The following is a 15,370-nucleotide window of genomic DNA, read 5'->3' as shown; positions in this document are numbered from 1 at the left end:
GGAGATGGGGGTCGCAGGGCAGAGACCCCAGTCAGCCCTAGTGGCCTTGAGGGCTACCGAGAACTCAGCCCCTGTGGCCTTTTGGGTCATCCTCGCCTAGCCTGAGGGGTTGGGTGGGTGGCTCGTTCAGGGGAGCCTGAGGACTCTAGAATCAGCCCGGGGCTGTGGCCATGAGGGCTCGCTGCCTCAAGGCAGCTGCCTGGGCCCAGTGGTGGGCAGTCTTTCCAGATGCGGGGACCAGGACGGCCAAAGAGCGGGATCCCTGCTTGGCCGCAGCCTCCCCTCAGCGGGCGAGTGCAGGGCTTGCGCAGGACATGTTGGTCTCTCAGGCCTGAGTTTGTTCCTTTTGCCTGAGCCGCTGATAAAACAGAACCTGCAAGAGAAAAATAAACCCAGGCCTGGCGGAGCTGGCTCCCTGCCTGGCCCACACCTGCCCATGGTGACCCCCACTGAATCTCTCCGGGCTTAGCCCCCTGGAGCCCCTTAGAGTTTCTGGAAAGTGGGGCTTCAGCGGGTGTGGGAAGGAGGAGCCAGCCTGGCCTCTGCATCTGGGAGGAGTCCTTGAATCCCTGTGCCGTCACCGGGGACCTTGGCTCCTGGTCCCCAAGTGCCCAGTAGGTCTGAGGGGACGCCGGGTGGGAGGAGCCCAAAACCCGCTGCCTGAGTTCAGCCCCAGGCCCTGCCTGGCAAGGCAAGGTGGCTGGTGCAGAGAAATTCCCCTGAGGGCGGGAGCGAGGAGACCCCAGTGCCTCCAGCCTCTAGGGCCTCTGGGACCCTGCCCCACCGAAGTGCTGCCCGCCCAGCAGCCCCTTCCTCCTGCTCCTGCAGCACACTGCCGGACTCTCCCCCAGACTCGGGCTCCGAGGCCTACTCCCCCCAGCAGGTGAATGGTGAGTCCAGCGGGCACCGCCCTCCCCCTCTGGGGTTTGGGCAAGTGGTTGGGGCGGCCTTATCGGGGAGGGAGGGAGCGAGGGAGGGAGGGGGCCAGCGGCCGCCCAACAGGCCCAGATTATCGCTGGTCAAATACTCCCCGGCGCTGGCTATTGTTTCCCCACGGGCGGGTGGGGAGCCTGGCCCTGCCTCTGAGCAAGTGTCCCTGCCGGTGATGCCACCCGCCTGCCCGCCTGCGCCATCATGGACGCGCCCTTCGGCGGTAAGTGGACGGCTGGGGAAGGCTGTGGGTGCAGCCTGAGTACAGGCGTCGCCGGCCCGCAGGGCCCACCTCCCCCTGGGGGGGTGCCAGGGGTGCAGCGGCCCCCAGGTGGCCAAGAACAGAAGGAGCGCGGGCAGCCTTCTCCCCACAGCCCAGAGAGGGGTCAAGAGTTCTGTTTATCTTACCAGAAACATTTCTGGAATGCCTCCTGGGGAACAAAGGGAGCTGGGGGGCTGGCCCCTGGGAGCCCGCTGGAGGGGCTTCCTGGTGGAGGAGGGCTGCCTCAGGACTGTGTTGGGGGTCCCGAGAGACTTCTCCTGGAGGCCCGGAGGAAGATGAGGCCCGAGAGGGGGCTGGGGGAGCACCTTGGGATGTAGGCCCTCCCCAGGGAGGGCAGCCCGGTCTGGGGGCAGGACCCCATTAGGACCGGGGGGGGGGGGGCGGGGGGGAAGCAGCCCGCCCCCTGGACAGGGTCTTGTCTCCCTGCCCAGGCCTCTAGTGGCCAGCCTCTAGGCTGCCCAGCCCTCCTCCCACGTGGGGCTGGTGGGAGGGCAGCCCCGGGGCTTGGTTCAGGAGAAGGTGGGAATCAGGAGACCCTGCCGGTGGGGGGAGAGCTGGTGCCCGGGAACCTGCGTGATGTAGGTAGGTCTCTGATGCCCCCCATCTCTCCTGCAGACCCCCATCTCCTGCGCACCATTACCCCTGAGTCCCTGTGCCACGTGGGAGTGCCCTCCCGCCTGGAGCACCCACCTCCACCTCCAGCCCACCTCCCAGGCCCTCCGCCGCCCCCGCCACCCCCGCCTCACTACCCTGTCCTGCAGCGGGACCTGTACATGAAGGCCGAGCCCCCGATGCCCCCCTACGCTGCCATGGGGCAGGGGCTGGTGCCCACGGATCTCCACCACACACAGCAGTCCCAGATGCTACACCAGCTGTTGAATCAGCACGGAGCTGAGTAAGACCCGGGCAGGTGGGCTTGGGGGTCGGGGTTCAGGGCAGCAGAAGGCAGGACAGAGATGGAGGTACGGACAGGGACGAACCAGGAAGGCAGAAGGCTCTGACCCCAGGAGATGAGGGTCAGCACACGTATGCATATGTGCCCAGAAACCTGCTGGAGATTTATAGCCACGGCCAAGCGCTTACGACTACCTTATTTGGTGAGCATGGCCACCCCCATTGCCCAGATAGGTAAACTGGGGCTCCCAGGGGAGGAAACGCTTGCCCAGGTCGTGAAGCTAGGAAGGGGCAGAGCCAGGACTTGAACCTCAGGCTGTATCCTTACCCAGACACCAGGGACTTTCTAACCCGATCGTGGAGTCCTGGGCCTCCTGCGGAAGGGTGAGCCATAGACCCAAGCACCCCATTCTGACTCCAACCAGCAGAATTATCTTTTTATCTATTTATCTTACACATTGAGATGTCGTGAAAGGTTTCGTTGAAGCCAAGATTCTGCAGCCTCCTCCCCAAGAAACTCTCCTTCCCACCCTTCGTGGCCCATGCCTTCTGTGGCTTGTTTCTGACCGTGGAGGCTGCTCTCTGTGGAGCCCCCAACTATGAAGAGTGGCACTGAGAGTGACACCACAGGGAAGGGACCGACTTGTTCATTCCACAAACGATTCTGAGGATGCTGTGCACCAGGCCTATCGCCGGGCATGATGGGGACACACCGACAAGTCAGGTGTGGCCTCTGCCCTCCTTGAATTCTGTAATCTCAGGAGAAGAGAGGAGTGACAGAAATAGAGAATGACAACACAGAGTGATGGGGGGGCGGCAGTGAGAAGGTAAAGCCCAGGGGCTTCCTGGAGGAGGTGTCCTCTGGATTAGGTAAATCCTGCTGAAACAGGTTGAAGAGGGGAAGAAGACTATTGCCTAGTGGGAGGGGGCTCAGGAAGAGCCAGCCCCCCGAGACCTGCACCCGTGTCGCCCCCAGGCTCCCCACACACCCCTCCAAGAAGAGGAAGCACTCCGAATCACCTCCCAACACCCTTAATGCCCAGATGCTGAATGGAATGATCAAACAGGAGCCCGGGACCGCGACGACCCTGCCCCCGCACCCAGCTCGAGCCCCTTCCCCACCCTGGCCTCCCCAGGGCCCACTCTCCCCCGGCCCCGGCTCCTTGCCCCTCAGCATCGCCCGGGTCCAGACGCCACCTTGGCACCCACCGGGTGCACCCTCACCAGGTACGTGCCTGGCCTGCTGGACCTCACAGGGAGCCAACCCTTGAAGCTGGGGAGTGGGGCGCAGGGCCCACATGGGCGCTCCCTCCCTCCAGGTCTCCTGCAGGACAATGATAGCCTTAGTGGCTCCTACCTGGATCCCAACTACCAATCCATCAAGTGGCAACCACATCAGCAGAACAAGTGGGCAACGCTGTACGACGCAAACTACAAGGAGCTGTGAGTGACCTGTGCCCCGCCCCCACCCCTCCCGGTCACCGGTCACCGTATCCGGGGACCCCGCCCCCCGCCCCCAGCCCTGGCATCACGGTCCTAGAGCGGGGCTTGGGAGCACACTGGGTACCGGGTGGTCCCGGTTTACAGTGGAAAAGCAGGCTCGGGGCAGAGCCGGGACTGGAACTCGGGGTTCCGGACTTCTGGGCCAGCCCAAGGCCTCCTTCAGAAGGTGGTGTCCACCAGGGAGGGGCCGGTGGGAGCCCAGGCAGGGAGACGTGGGTGGATGGGTGTTCTCTGGCTCCTCCTCTCGTCCGCCTCCTCCACTCCTGCATTCCAGGAAGGTAGCAGGAAGCTGTGTTGGCCGGGCCCTTCCAGCAGCCCCCTCCCTGGCGGGGGAGGGGGGGGGGATGAGGGGGTGGGGGAGGACGGGCTGTCCGGGCGTTCCTAGCTTTCCCTCAGCACCCACCCATGTGGATTCAACTTCCTGGGACCAGGCCAGGAGCACTCTGGGTCCACCCCCCTCACTCTTGTCGAAGTTCCGTGGAGGTGAGAGCGTCGCTCACCAAGTCCCCGCGACATTGCCAGGCCTGGGCAGGGTGCAACAGACCAGTCTCCCCGAGTCGGGTACCCCAGGCCATGTGGGATTCTTAGCCAGAAGCCCTCAGGGCTGGGGAGTGGGGGGCGGCGGTCCAGCTGCTGTAGTGGCTGAAGTACCCCTTGAGGCCCTGCCAGGGCTGGGGGAGACGTCTTTAGGGATCCCGCCCTTATGGCCTGGTGAGGACCCCCCACTCTTACCACCATGCTTTCTGGGCCAGCCCTGCCACTCCAGGCCTTAAGGCCAGGAAGCTGGCAGCTGAGGCCCCCAGAGTGGCCCGTGTACTTCCGGGGTATTCTCCTGGGGCAGGCAGGTGGGTGGAGCCCCAGGCCTTCCCGTAGAAGTTAGCCAGACTCTTCCCCCAAGTTTGGAAGCATTCTCTTCTCCCATCCTCCTCCAGGCAGGCCCCAGGCACCGGGGGAGCTGGGGAGGGTACTGCTTGTGCCTGGGGACCTGGGTAAGGACGGGCCAACGGTTGCCCCCCTTTCCTGCCACCTAGAGGTCCCCCAAAGGATCCTTACTTGGAATACTTCCCCAGCAACAGACGGGTAAACCGAGGCCGAGTCCCGGCCGCCCAGAGTGCCCCTCTCCCCACTTGGGCAGAGGGAAGAGTCAGAATGAGGACTTTGGGGGCTTGAGCAAGCCAGTGGGCAGGGGCCGGGCCAGCGCTCAGAGCCGGCGCCTGGTTCCACCGTTTCCATGGCAACCAGCTGTCAGGCCAGTGAGGCTCTGCAGACGCACCCTCTCTCACCCCATCTCCCGTGAGGGAGGGGGCTTCAGGCAGCATTCTGGGAAGGAGCCAAGCGTGATGAGGCGCCCCCTCCTCAGGAGTTCACGCCTGGGCGGTGGGCCCCAGGGGTCTTGCCCTGCCTCCCCCGTCACCAGGGTGGGCTGGTCCCAGCCTTGTAGAGGAAAGAATATTGGCCGAGGCAGACCTGAGCTCAAAATCCTTCTGGGGACTCAGTTTCCATTTCTGAGAAGTGGGGGCAGCCGCCTGAGTCGTTTGAGGATCGGGGGTACCAGATAGGAAGCTGCTTTGGAATGCAGGCGTGTAGGAGGAACATTCCAGGCCCAGCTTTGGTGGGGGGGAGGGGGGGCGGCGGCTCCAGTGAGTCCCTTCCTCTGCCCCCAGGCCCATGCTCACCTACCGCGTGGACGCTGACAAGGGCTTCAACTTTTCGGTGGGCGACGACGCCTTCGTGTGCCAGAAGAAGAACCACTTTCAGGTGACAGTCTATATCGGCATGCTGGGGGAGCCCAAGTACGTCAAGACGCCCGAAGGCCTCAAGCCCCTTGACTGCTTCTACCTGAAACTGCACGGAGTGAAGGCAGGTTTGGGGGCTCAACCAGGAGGGGAGGGGAGCAGAGGCCAGTCAAGAATGCCGGGGGGAGCCTGAGAGACCCCAAGGCAAAGTGAGTGTCCCTGTGCCCCGTCAGCCTCCTCAAGCTTCCTAATTTCTTCTCTACCCTGTGACCCCAAGTCTGCACCCCCAGCAGAGACGCTTCTCCTGACTCCTCTGTCGGCTGCCTTAGCTCCCCACCCCCAAATGGAGTCCCTGCCAACTCACCCCTCGCTCTAGGCTCACGCACCAGGCCTGGCTGTTCTCCTAGGGCATTGCCCGCCTTGGTCCCTCCTCTCACGTCTCCCCTCCGCCTCCCCCTGGACCAGACCACATGCCCCCTCCGTCCCCCGCCGCTTCTCTGAACGTCCACAGCAGCTTCTACTCTGGCGCTCAGCTCATGCTCCCCCGAGACACCTGGTGCCCTCCCAGCAAAGAGCCATGACTTCTAAGCTTAGCCCACAAAGGCCTTTGGGATCCAGCCTTTCATTCCTGCCCTGCCGTTTGCTGTGTCCCAGACCATCTGGGCCTGTTCATAGCACCTGCTTTCCGGAAGCAGCTCCGTTTCTCTGGGATGCCCTGAGAATGCCCAGTCCATCCCTCCTCTCCTGGCAGGCCGTTCCTTGGCCTCCCTGGTCACTCTGCTGGGGTCCCTGGTCCCTGGGGACACTTGCCCTGAGTCCCCTCCAGCACCCCCCAGGAGGGGTTGATTTGGAGCCCTTGCCTATCCTGGGGGGACGGCTGGGTGTGTTTCCTTCAGTGCTGGGAGCCCAGCCGGCTCCTTGGCCTGGCTCAGCCAGTGCTCACAGAAGGGTTAAGGGGACTGGATGTGAGAGTGGGAGAGGGTCTGGGGAGTGAGCGGGTTTGTGTGTGTGTGTGTGTGTGTGTGTGTGTGTGTGTGTGTGTTGATGGAGGACCGCTTGGGATATGTACGAGGAGGTCGGGGTGTGCGCGGGTGTGGACGTGGGGGCTGTGAGTGTTTCTGTGGAATACGTGTGTGGGTGGGTGTGTGCAGAGGTGGGGGAGTGATGGGACTATCTGTGCCCTCGTGGAAGAGAGGGCCGCCCCTCTTCCCGGGGAGGTCCAGCTGGGCCAGGCCTGGGCCGAGTGGGTAAAGGGAAGCAGAACCAGGCAGCAGAACCAGGGGGTCCCCTCGCCCTGATCTGCCTCGGGGGCCCTGCTTTCTCCCCCAGCTGGAGGCCCTGAACCAGTCCATCAACATTGAGCAGTCACAGTCCGACCGAAGCAAGCGGCCCTTTAACCCTGTCACGTGAGTGTCTGGCCCTGTGGGGGGAGGGGGGAGGACCTGGGAGGGCTGACCCTGGAGCTGGGCTGGGAGCTGAGGGGGCCCGGCTGGCACCCCCAGTGTCTGCCTCCTACACATTCTTGACTGGGTCCCCCTCCCTGCCCACTGAATACCAACCCCCCGCCTCTGCAGGGTCAATCTGCCTCCTGAGCAGGTCACGAAGGTGACTGTGGGGCGCTTGCACTTCAGCGAGACCACCGCCAACAACATGCGCAAGAAGGGCAAACCTAACCCTGACCAGAGGTGAGCGGGCTTGACCTCTGCCTTGGCAGGCCCTCCATTTCCGAGGAGGAAGGGCAGCAGGACACCACCCTGTAGTCAGTGTCCCACAGACTGACCCATTTTACAGACGAGAGACCTGAGACTCGTACCTCAGGCTAACTGATTTAAGGATGAGACAGACCAGAAGCGTGGCTTCTGGATGAAACAGCTCAAAGGTTTCCTAGCTGTGGGTCCTGGGGAATGTCTGCCCCCTGGTGGAGACTCAGGTTCCTCTTCTGTGGGATGAGCTGTGAATGCCCCCGCCCCTCCTCCGGCTGCTAGGGGTGGTAGGAGCCTCAGCACTGAACATCAGACTTGGGAAGGGTGGCTGGGGCTCAGGGGCAGGTGGGGCAGGACCCTGGGTGCCTCTAAACCCCTGTGCGCCCCAGGTACTTCATGCTGGTGGTGGCGCTCCAGGCCCATGCACAGAACCAGAACTACACGCTGGCTGCCCAGATCTCAGAGCGCATCATCGTGAGGGTGAGGGCCATCTCCAGCCAAGGGGTTGAGAGTCCTCCCCAGAGCTGGGAGAAACAGCACCCAGGAGGAATATGGGGTACTGGGGGCGGGGGGTGGTCAGGAGCTAGAATGCTGATCCCACTCGGTGCTAGTGGTGTGACTTTGGGCGAGTTCCCACCCTCTGAGCCACAAGCGTGGAGGAACACAAGACCTAGGTAGCCTTCTGAGATCCCACAAGCGACTGAAAAGTGCCACAGTGAGAGGGTCGGTTGAAGTTGGGCATGGTGGAGTGAGAACCCTTGCCTGGAGCGGGAGGAGTGGCGGCAGGGTTTCCCAGGGCACTGCAGGTGCCCCGTCCCCTAGGACTGATCCAACCCCAACTTGTGCTAGGCCTCCAACCCAGGCCAGTTTGAGAGTGACAGCGACGTGCTGTGGCAGCGGGCGCAGGTGCCCGACACTGTCTTCCACCATGGCCGCGTGGGCATCAACACGGACCGACCCGACGAGGCGTTGGTCGTGCACGGCAATGTCAAGGTCATGGGCTCGCTCATGCACCCCTCCGACCTGCGGGCCAAGGAGCACGTGCAGGAGGTGGGGGCGGGGCTGTGGGCGAGGGGCGGGGCTGTGCGGCGGGGAGAGCTGAGTTTCCCGCGGGAGGGGCCGGGGGCAGGGCTGGGCCGCGAGGGGCGGGGCTCGTGGGGGGGGCGGGGCCAGATGGAAGGGCGGGGCTGCAGGGGAAGGAGATGGGGGAGGCCGGCTCTAGATTTCTGGAGCTCGACCCTGGTGCAAGGTCTCCCCTCTGCACTGCAGACCCTGGGTCTCCACCGTCTTGAGCTCCGGGGCCTACTTCGGACGGGCCCAGGAGGGGAGGGGTTCAGTCTCGGCCCCGGTTCCCGTGCAGGTGGACACCACGGAGCAGCTGAAGAGGATCTCACGCATGCGGCTGGTGCACTACAGATACAAGCCTGAGTTTGCAGCCACCGCAGGCATCGAGGCCACGGCACCAGAGACGGGTAGGGACCTGCTACGTCGACGGGAGCTGGGGTCCCAGAACCAGCAGCCTCGCCCGCAGTAACCCCACCCCCTGTGTCTGTCCTCTGGCAACTCTGTCCCAGCCCGCTAGAAACCCCACTCCCAGGAACCCCTCTCCTTGACTCCTGGAACCCCTGCCTAGGAATCCTGCCCTCTAGAAGTCCCACCCCTCAGCCCTGGGTGCCCGGGACACTAGAAGTCCAGGAACGGTGGTCCCGGCATCCTCTGCTCCTTAGGTGAATCCTGCCTCTATCCAGGCCCACTTTCCCTGGGAGCCTTACACCCAGGAATCCACCCTTCCCCCAGGCCAGGGAACCCCACAACCGGAGCCAGGGAGCGGCAGCCTTCGGAACACCGGTCCGTGGGAGGCCCCTGCTCCAGTGCTCCTTGGATCCCAAATCTCTAGCCCTCAGAATTTTGCCCTCTTCAAACTTGGGGGCCCTCCTTGCGTTATAATTGGCGCTGTGGGTGTTCTGTACCCACCCTCCCCCACTCTCCAGGTGTCATCGCCCAGGAGGTGAAGGAGATCCTGCCTGAGGCCGTGAAGGACACTGGAGACGTGGTCTTTGCCAATGGGAAAACCATAGAGAACTTCTTGGTGGTGAACAAGGTCTGCAGGGTGGGGGGATGGAGAGAGCCCAAGGGCCGTGGGTGGACCAGCTGGGGCGTTATCTCCCACTTAGAGACTGGGGGCACTGAAGTGCAGAGGGGGCAGGCAGCCCAGTCTTCTCTCATGCTGCCTCCGGAGCCTCCTGCCCACCCCCCCCCCCGCCCCTGGGGAAAGGGGGTGAGCGTTCAAGGGCCAGCTGGGGACTTGGCGACACGATGGTTGTGCGATCCACAGCAAGAGGAAGCTCCCTGGGGATCATTTTCCTCCCCTTTGAAAGGAGGCTAGAGAGAGTCCACTGCCAAGACCTTCCCAGGTGGTTATTGAGAAGCTGAAACACACAGCGGAGCGTGAGGGTGATGTTTGTAACTACCTGGCGTGAGGCCGGGCATCAAGGAGCGTGTAGTACTATGTCTTGGCCTTGGCTGAGCAATAAGGAGCTGAAGCCTGAGATACCACGTTCATCAGAGGGTGGGAGCCTCTGAGAGACGGGGTTCAGACGGCGGGGAGGGGTGGGAGGGGCTGGCCGGATGGCGGCGCAAAGGTGCAGAGGCGGGGGTGCTGTTTGGAGGCAGGCGCGGGGAGTTGGGGGCTGCCGAGGCCGACCTGGGCAGGGAGGCTTTGAGGACTTCCAGGCGGCCGTGGGTCCCGCTCCCGGTAGCCCAGGGTTCCCAGGGGCTGACCGTGCCGGCCGCCCGCGGCAGGAGCGCATCTTCATGGAGAACGTGGGTGCCGTGAAGGAGCTGTGCAAGCTGACGGACAACCTGGAGACGCGCATCGACGAGCTGGAGCGCTGGAGCCACAAGCTGGCCAAACTGCGGCGGCTGGACAGCCTCAAGTCCACTGGCAGCTCGGGTGCCTTCAGGTGGGGGCGGGGCCAGGCGGGGGCCAGACCCCTTTCCCAGAGGCACCTCTGACCCTGGCCCTCTTGCTGCAGCCATGCAGGGAGCCAGTTCAGCCGGGCGGGCAGCGTCCCCCACAAGAAGAGGCCCCCCAAGGTGGCCAGCAAGGTGAGGATGGGCGCGGATGGGAGGCGGGTGGGACCGGGGCCCTCCTCCTCCAGGCTCTCGGACTGCAAGCCCTTCCCCTCGCTTCCCAGCTCTCTAGCCCTCTGGCCCCGTTTCTCCTTCGTCTCCCGCTGCCCCCCCCCTCCCCCGTAGGAACGAGCAGACCTTAGCACCCCCACGTCCGGCGGAGCCCACACTGAGTGAGACCATGGGCTCCCTCAGTCTGGGCCTCTTCTGCTTCTTCCCCTTTCACGCTCGGTCCTCAGTCGTCATCTGTGGTCCCAGACCAGGCCTGCATCAGCCAACGCTTCCTGCAGGGAACCATCATTGCCCTGGTGGTGGTCATGGCCTTCAGGTGACTTGTCCCCCGGGCTCCCGGGGTGGCTGGCTGGGGAAGTTGAGCTGTCCCTTGGGCCCGGGCCCGGGGGGAAGGGGAAGATGTGGCCGGGAGAGGAGACCTCACGGAGGGATGGAGGGACAGAGGGGCGTCTCAGGGAAGGAAGTGGGCTGCCTCATTCGGTCTCGTGCCCCTGGGGCTGGGGAGACCCACTCGCAGGCACCGTTCACTGTCACTCGCGAGCCCAACCCCCGGAGCCAAGGGCCACAGACCCTGCCCTAGAGAGAGGGGCCGGGACAGTAGCTCCAGCTCTAACAGTGGCCCTTTTTCTGTGGCTCCCAGCGTGGTGTCCATGTCTACACTGTATGTGCTGAGCCTGCGCACCGAGGAGGACCTGGTGGAAACCGATGGGTATGTCCCCGGAGGCCTGGCTGCTGGCCAAGCCGCCAGGACAGGTGGGGCTTTGGTGGGCAGCCCAGGGTCAGAGGAGCCGTGGAGGCTGTCTCCTCCAAAGGGGATAGCGCTTCAGCTCTCGGCCTGCCGGAGGCTTGCAGGGGTGGCTGGGAAGGTCTCCCTGGAGGAGGGGCAGACATTTCCCGGTCCCTACCGAAGCCAGTGTGTCTCGTGGGCCCGTTCAGTGCTCCTTTAGGTAGCTGGGCCTCTGAGAGTCAGAGGGCATCGAGGGGCCCAGGTTGGAATGGGCATGGGGGGAGGGGCGGGGGAAAGAGGGCCACCGTGGGATCTTGGGCTCTGTTTGCCCACTGTCACCTCAGCTCCTGGGCTATCTCTGACTGTTTCTTTTCTCTCTCCTCCCCTGCACCTATCCCCCCCTCCTGTTCCTCTCTGCTGCCCGTTAGCTCTTTTGCTGTGTCCACTTCCTGTCTTCTGGCCCTGCTCCGGCCCCAGCACCCTGGGGGGAGTGAGGCCAGGTGCCCATGGTACGTGTCTGGACCGAGCCCCTGCCCTCCTGCCTCTGGCTCCTGCCACCCTTCTCCCTGCCTCCTTTCCACCATCCCTGTCCACCTCCTCCTGTCCCTCCTGCTCCGCCGGAACCCCCAGGCCTCCCTGTTGAGGCTGTCCTCTGAGCTCAGCCCTCCCTTCCCCAGCAGGTCCAGCCAGAGCTTTGGGACCACTCAGCTCCGACAGTCCCCTGTGACCACCGGGCTGCCAGGCACACGGCCCTCTTTGCTGCTGGGTGCGTGCCTGTGGGGGGTCCGGAGGGTTGGGATGGGGGAGAGGTGGCCGCGTTCTGGGGCGGCGGGGGCGCGGGGCTCAGCTGCCTGCTGCTCGCTCATACGGCCCCTGGCTTCCGCAGTTACCACCGGCCTGAGCAGCTCAGCCCCAGGTCCTGTCATCCCCACTTTGGACCTGTGCTCCAGCCGCCCTTGTCCAGTCATCTGCTGTTCTTCCTCCACCCCCAGCCCTACCCCTGCCCCTAGTCTTGGCTCCAGCTTTAACCCTGGCCGTGGCCTCAGCCCCAGTCCCAGCCCCTCCACCAACCGCTCAGGTATGGCTGTCTTGGGTTCAGGTTGAGGGGGTGTTATGGGAGTCCAGAGAAAGACCCCAAAGACTCATTGGAGGGAGGGTGTCCGGGAGCCCAGAATGAGGCTCCGGAGGAAGACTGGTGGGTCTCCCTGAGGGAACCAAGAGACAGATGGGGGTCACCCACAGTCTGGTGAAGTCCTAGAGAAAGCTGGACAGGAGGTAGCCAGTTGCTGCCTGTGCCTTCTTCTCAGCTTACCTCTGGTTCTGTCCACAGGCCCCGGCCAGATGGCCCTCCTACCAGTCACCAACATCAGAGCCAAGTCCTGGGGCCTGTCGGCCAATGGTATTGGCCACTCCAAGCATCCAAAGAGCTCAGAGCCTCTGGCCAGCCCCGAAGTCCCCTTCCCTGGAGGGCAGGGCAAAGCCAAGAATAGTCCCAGCCTTGGTCTCCACGGCCGGGCCCGCAGAGGGCTTCCCCAGCCCGGCCTGAGCCCTGCTCGGCCCACTCGGGCCCAGGGCCAGCCAGGTACTTGCCCTACCTTGCCCCCCATCTTCTCAGCTCAGCCACCTGAACGCCTGGCGCGGGACGGCCAGCCTACAGACGCTTGCTGGGCATTACTAAGTAGCAGGAATGAGGCCAGGAGCCTTATGTAGCTCGCCTCATTTAATCCTTACATATTCCTGCAAGGAGGGGATCATCCCCGTAGTTCAGATGGGGAAACGGAGACAGGGTGTTCAGCCTGTCGGCGGCAGAGCTAGGATTCCATCTCCCCGACACCGGGGCCTGGATCCTTCACCCCCATGCCAGGGCAAGGAGGGTGCTGTGTAGGGTCTCCCCCCGCACCCCCCCAGCTTTCCAAATCTCAAGGCTTTGGTTGTCACCAAGCCGGAGAACCCTTGGCCGCAGAGGTTTTCTGTCTGCCACTGACTCCTCCGACGCACCCTGCCGGCCACCCTGGGGGCTGCAGAGGAGGCCAGGGGCCTTCCAGGCTTCCCAGGCGGCTCTGCTCTAGGTATTGGGCCTTCTCATTGGCTTTCACTTGATGGGTTTTGTGGCTTAGAGGAAAAAAAAAGCTTAGAAACTGACTTGCCGAGACTGAAGTTCAATTGTACAGGGAGGTGGGGGGCTGGGGGTGCTGAGGACACACGTGCCCGGCCCCGGTGGCTCAGAGACGTGAGAACACGGTGGCGTAGGGGTGGGCCGCAGCTCTGAGGGGACTTTGCAGGCAGCTTGGTGACTGGGGAGGGCACGTAATCCAGGCAGGGGTGGAGAGGTGATCAGGAAGGCCTCCCCGGAGGAGGTGACATTGGAGCCGAGTCTCTGAAGGACCGCAGGAGTTTGCCCAGAAGAGAAATGCGAGGGTCTCTTCCATCTTGTCTGTGTGTGGTGTCCGTGGGCCCACGGGCCTCCTGGGGCCCCTGGGTGCCTGGCTGTGCCTCATGGAGCTGAGCACATGTTCGGTGGCCCCAGCCTCCCCTCCCTCGGTGGGATGGTCAGGCGGGCAGCAGCTAGCCTGTAGGTGAGCTGAGATGACCTCACCCGCCCTCCGTGTCACACTTCAGTCCCGCCCTCACCCAGCCAGCCAGCCGGTCGTGGCGGGTTCTTTCACAGAGGGCCACAGGCCCCCAGGAGTCTGGTGCTGGCAGGTGTCTCACAGTTGGCTCTGGAGGGAAAAAAAAAAAAAAAAAAAAGCCCCGATTTGTGGCGAATACTCCCACCATGGCTGATTTCAAGGTACCGACCTGATGCCTCTGAACTGAGTGTTGAAAAGCGTGTGCGGTCAGGAGCAGAGCACTGTGGGCGGGCTCCTGTGTACCCCCCGGCACCCATCCCTGCCCCTGGTGTGCAGGTTCTTGTCAAGGAGGCGGGCCTCAGGCTCCCGGGAACTGGCTCTTCGTAGTGCTGCTGGGGCGGAGGGTGGTGTGACCCTGGCCATTGTGGGGGGTCTGGAAAGAATGACCTGAAACTTATTTATACTAAGGTGCGTGTGACTGAACGCGAGTCTGGCGAGGAAGGGCTTGGTGGCTTCTCGCCCCTGTCACCCTCCTCCCTGCCCCAACAGCCTCTCTCCTTGCAGACCCAGTGCCCTCCCTGACCTCCATCCAGGTGCTGGAGAACTCAATGCCCATCACTTCCCAGTACTGCGCTCCAGAGGATGCCTGCAGGTGGGCCTGGCTGCCCCCCTCCCCTCACCCCAAGGACAGACTCCCTCAGGTGACGTGAGCCCAGGCAGTACAGATGCTCAGATGTCATCCCCCTTCCCCCACCCCCGAGGTGGCACAGTCGCTTTCCCTGAGCTCCAGGACAGACGGGGTGGGGGTGGGGGGGGCGGGGAGTCCAGGCAGGGGGCCTCAGGAGGGTAGCCTCGGACTAAGCAGCAGCCATGTTTGCCCTCTCAGGCCTGGAAACTTCACCTACCACATCCCTGTCAGCAGCGGCACCCCGCTGCACCTCAGCCTGACTCTGCAGATGAAGTGAGTGGAGGGACGTGGGGGTCCCCGGCAACCTGGGGAAGGGGTCTGAGGAGCGACGCCAACTTTATTGCTCGCTCTGCGCTTGACTGGCTGTGTGACCCTGGCAGTCTCTGGGCTCCAGCTTCTCGTCTGTAAACCACACCGTGGTTGCACCGGGGTGGGAGCGCCACGTGCGACGGTAGACGGCAAAGGGTTTGCGGCCGTCTCGGGCCTTGACCCGTGGGCATCGTTGTCAGGCTGCCTGCGGACTCGCGGCTTGTTTCAGCGGGGCGGGGGGGGGGTGGAGGGGAGGGCTGGTTGGGAGGGGGCCCCCAGGAGCCCCACCTCCCTGCTAACTGGGCCTTCCCCCAGCTCTTCGTCTCCCGTGTCTGTGGTGCTGTGCAGCCTGATGTCAAAGGAGCAGCCGTGTGAGGAGAGGGACTTTCCACAGAGCCTGCACACCTACCAGGACACCCAGGTAGGGGGCGACTGGGAAGCCGTGGGCCAGCCACACCCCAGAGCTTCCTCTCCCCGGGCACAGCCGCGCCCCCAAACAGGTGAAGGAGCCGGGGGCCAGAGCGAAGGCACCTCCACAAGGGACGCTTCAGGCCTCTGGGCCCTGGGGAGGGGGCACGGGTGCACTGGTCACAGCCGAGCGCCTCGTGGCCCTGCCCTTGCTCTGTCCCATCCCCGGCCCTGCCCTGACTGAGCCCCTGGGAAGACAAAAGTCCCACCAGGCCTAACCTGGGATGGAACGCAACGGTGCGGGTGGGGAGGGTATTCTAGGGGTCCTTGGCAGGGAGAGCCAGCCTTGTCTGTGCTCGGGGTCAGAACAGCCACCCCGAAAAAGTCACGTTTAAGACGAGAACTGAAGGATGATTTGGGGTCAGCTGGAGAAAGAAGAGAGGACAGTGTCCCAGGAGTAGGACAGCACATGCTG

General features: G+C 63.8%; 1 protein-coding gene across 10 annotated transcripts in view; it reads left to right on the top strand.

Annotated features, from left to right (window-relative positions):
- The window catches only part of MYRF (myelin regulatory factor), a 33,876-nt gene that overhangs the window by 14,585 nt on the left and 3,921 nt on the right, over positions 1-15,370 (top strand). Inside the window, exons 4-25 of one of the 10 annotated variants that reach the window (XM_060606900.3) lie at positions 829-890; positions 1,829-2,108; positions 3,084-3,334; positions 3,427-3,550; positions 5,275-5,470; positions 6,676-6,752; positions 6,921-7,031; positions 7,439-7,529; positions 7,899-8,099; positions 8,410-8,521; positions 9,041-9,150; positions 9,852-10,012; positions 10,085-10,157; positions 10,421-10,509; positions 10,834-10,902; positions 11,349-11,429; positions 11,601-11,686; positions 11,807-11,998; positions 12,251-12,502; positions 14,040-14,142; positions 14,377-14,451; positions 14,803-14,908. In XM_060606900.3, coding sequence (XP_060462883.1) covers positions 829-890; positions 1,829-2,108; positions 3,084-3,334; positions 3,427-3,550; positions 5,275-5,470; positions 6,676-6,752; positions 6,921-7,031; positions 7,439-7,529; positions 7,899-8,099; positions 8,410-8,521; positions 9,041-9,150; positions 9,852-10,012; positions 10,085-10,157; positions 10,421-10,509; positions 10,834-10,902; positions 11,349-11,429; positions 11,601-11,686; positions 11,807-11,998; positions 12,251-12,502; positions 14,040-14,142; positions 14,377-14,451; positions 14,803-14,908 — 2,902 coding nt within the window. Of the gene's footprint in view, positions 1-828; positions 891-977; positions 1,154-1,607; positions 1,796-1,828; positions 2,109-3,083; positions 3,335-3,426; positions 3,551-5,274; positions 5,471-6,675; positions 6,753-6,920; positions 7,032-7,438; positions 7,530-7,898; positions 8,100-8,409; positions 8,522-9,040; positions 9,151-9,851; positions 10,013-10,084; positions 10,158-10,420; positions 10,510-10,833; positions 10,903-11,348; positions 11,430-11,597; positions 11,687-11,806; positions 11,999-12,250; positions 12,503-14,039; positions 14,143-14,376; positions 14,452-14,802; positions 14,909-15,370 lie in introns of those variants that run through there. The other 9 variants (XM_060606902.3, XM_060606899.3, XM_060606908.3 and 6 more) reach the window with 9 other exon arrangements.

Source organism: Panthera onca, chromosome D1 (genome assembly GCF_046562875.1).
Source record: "Panthera onca isolate mPanOnc1 chromosome D1, mPanOnc1 haplotype 2, whole genome shotgun sequence".
Lineage (NCBI taxonomy): Eukaryota > Metazoa > Chordata > Mammalia > Carnivora > Felidae > Panthera > Panthera onca.
The sequence above is the reverse complement of the archived record's forward strand: the minus strand, read 5'-3'. Positions and strand labels throughout refer to the sequence as shown.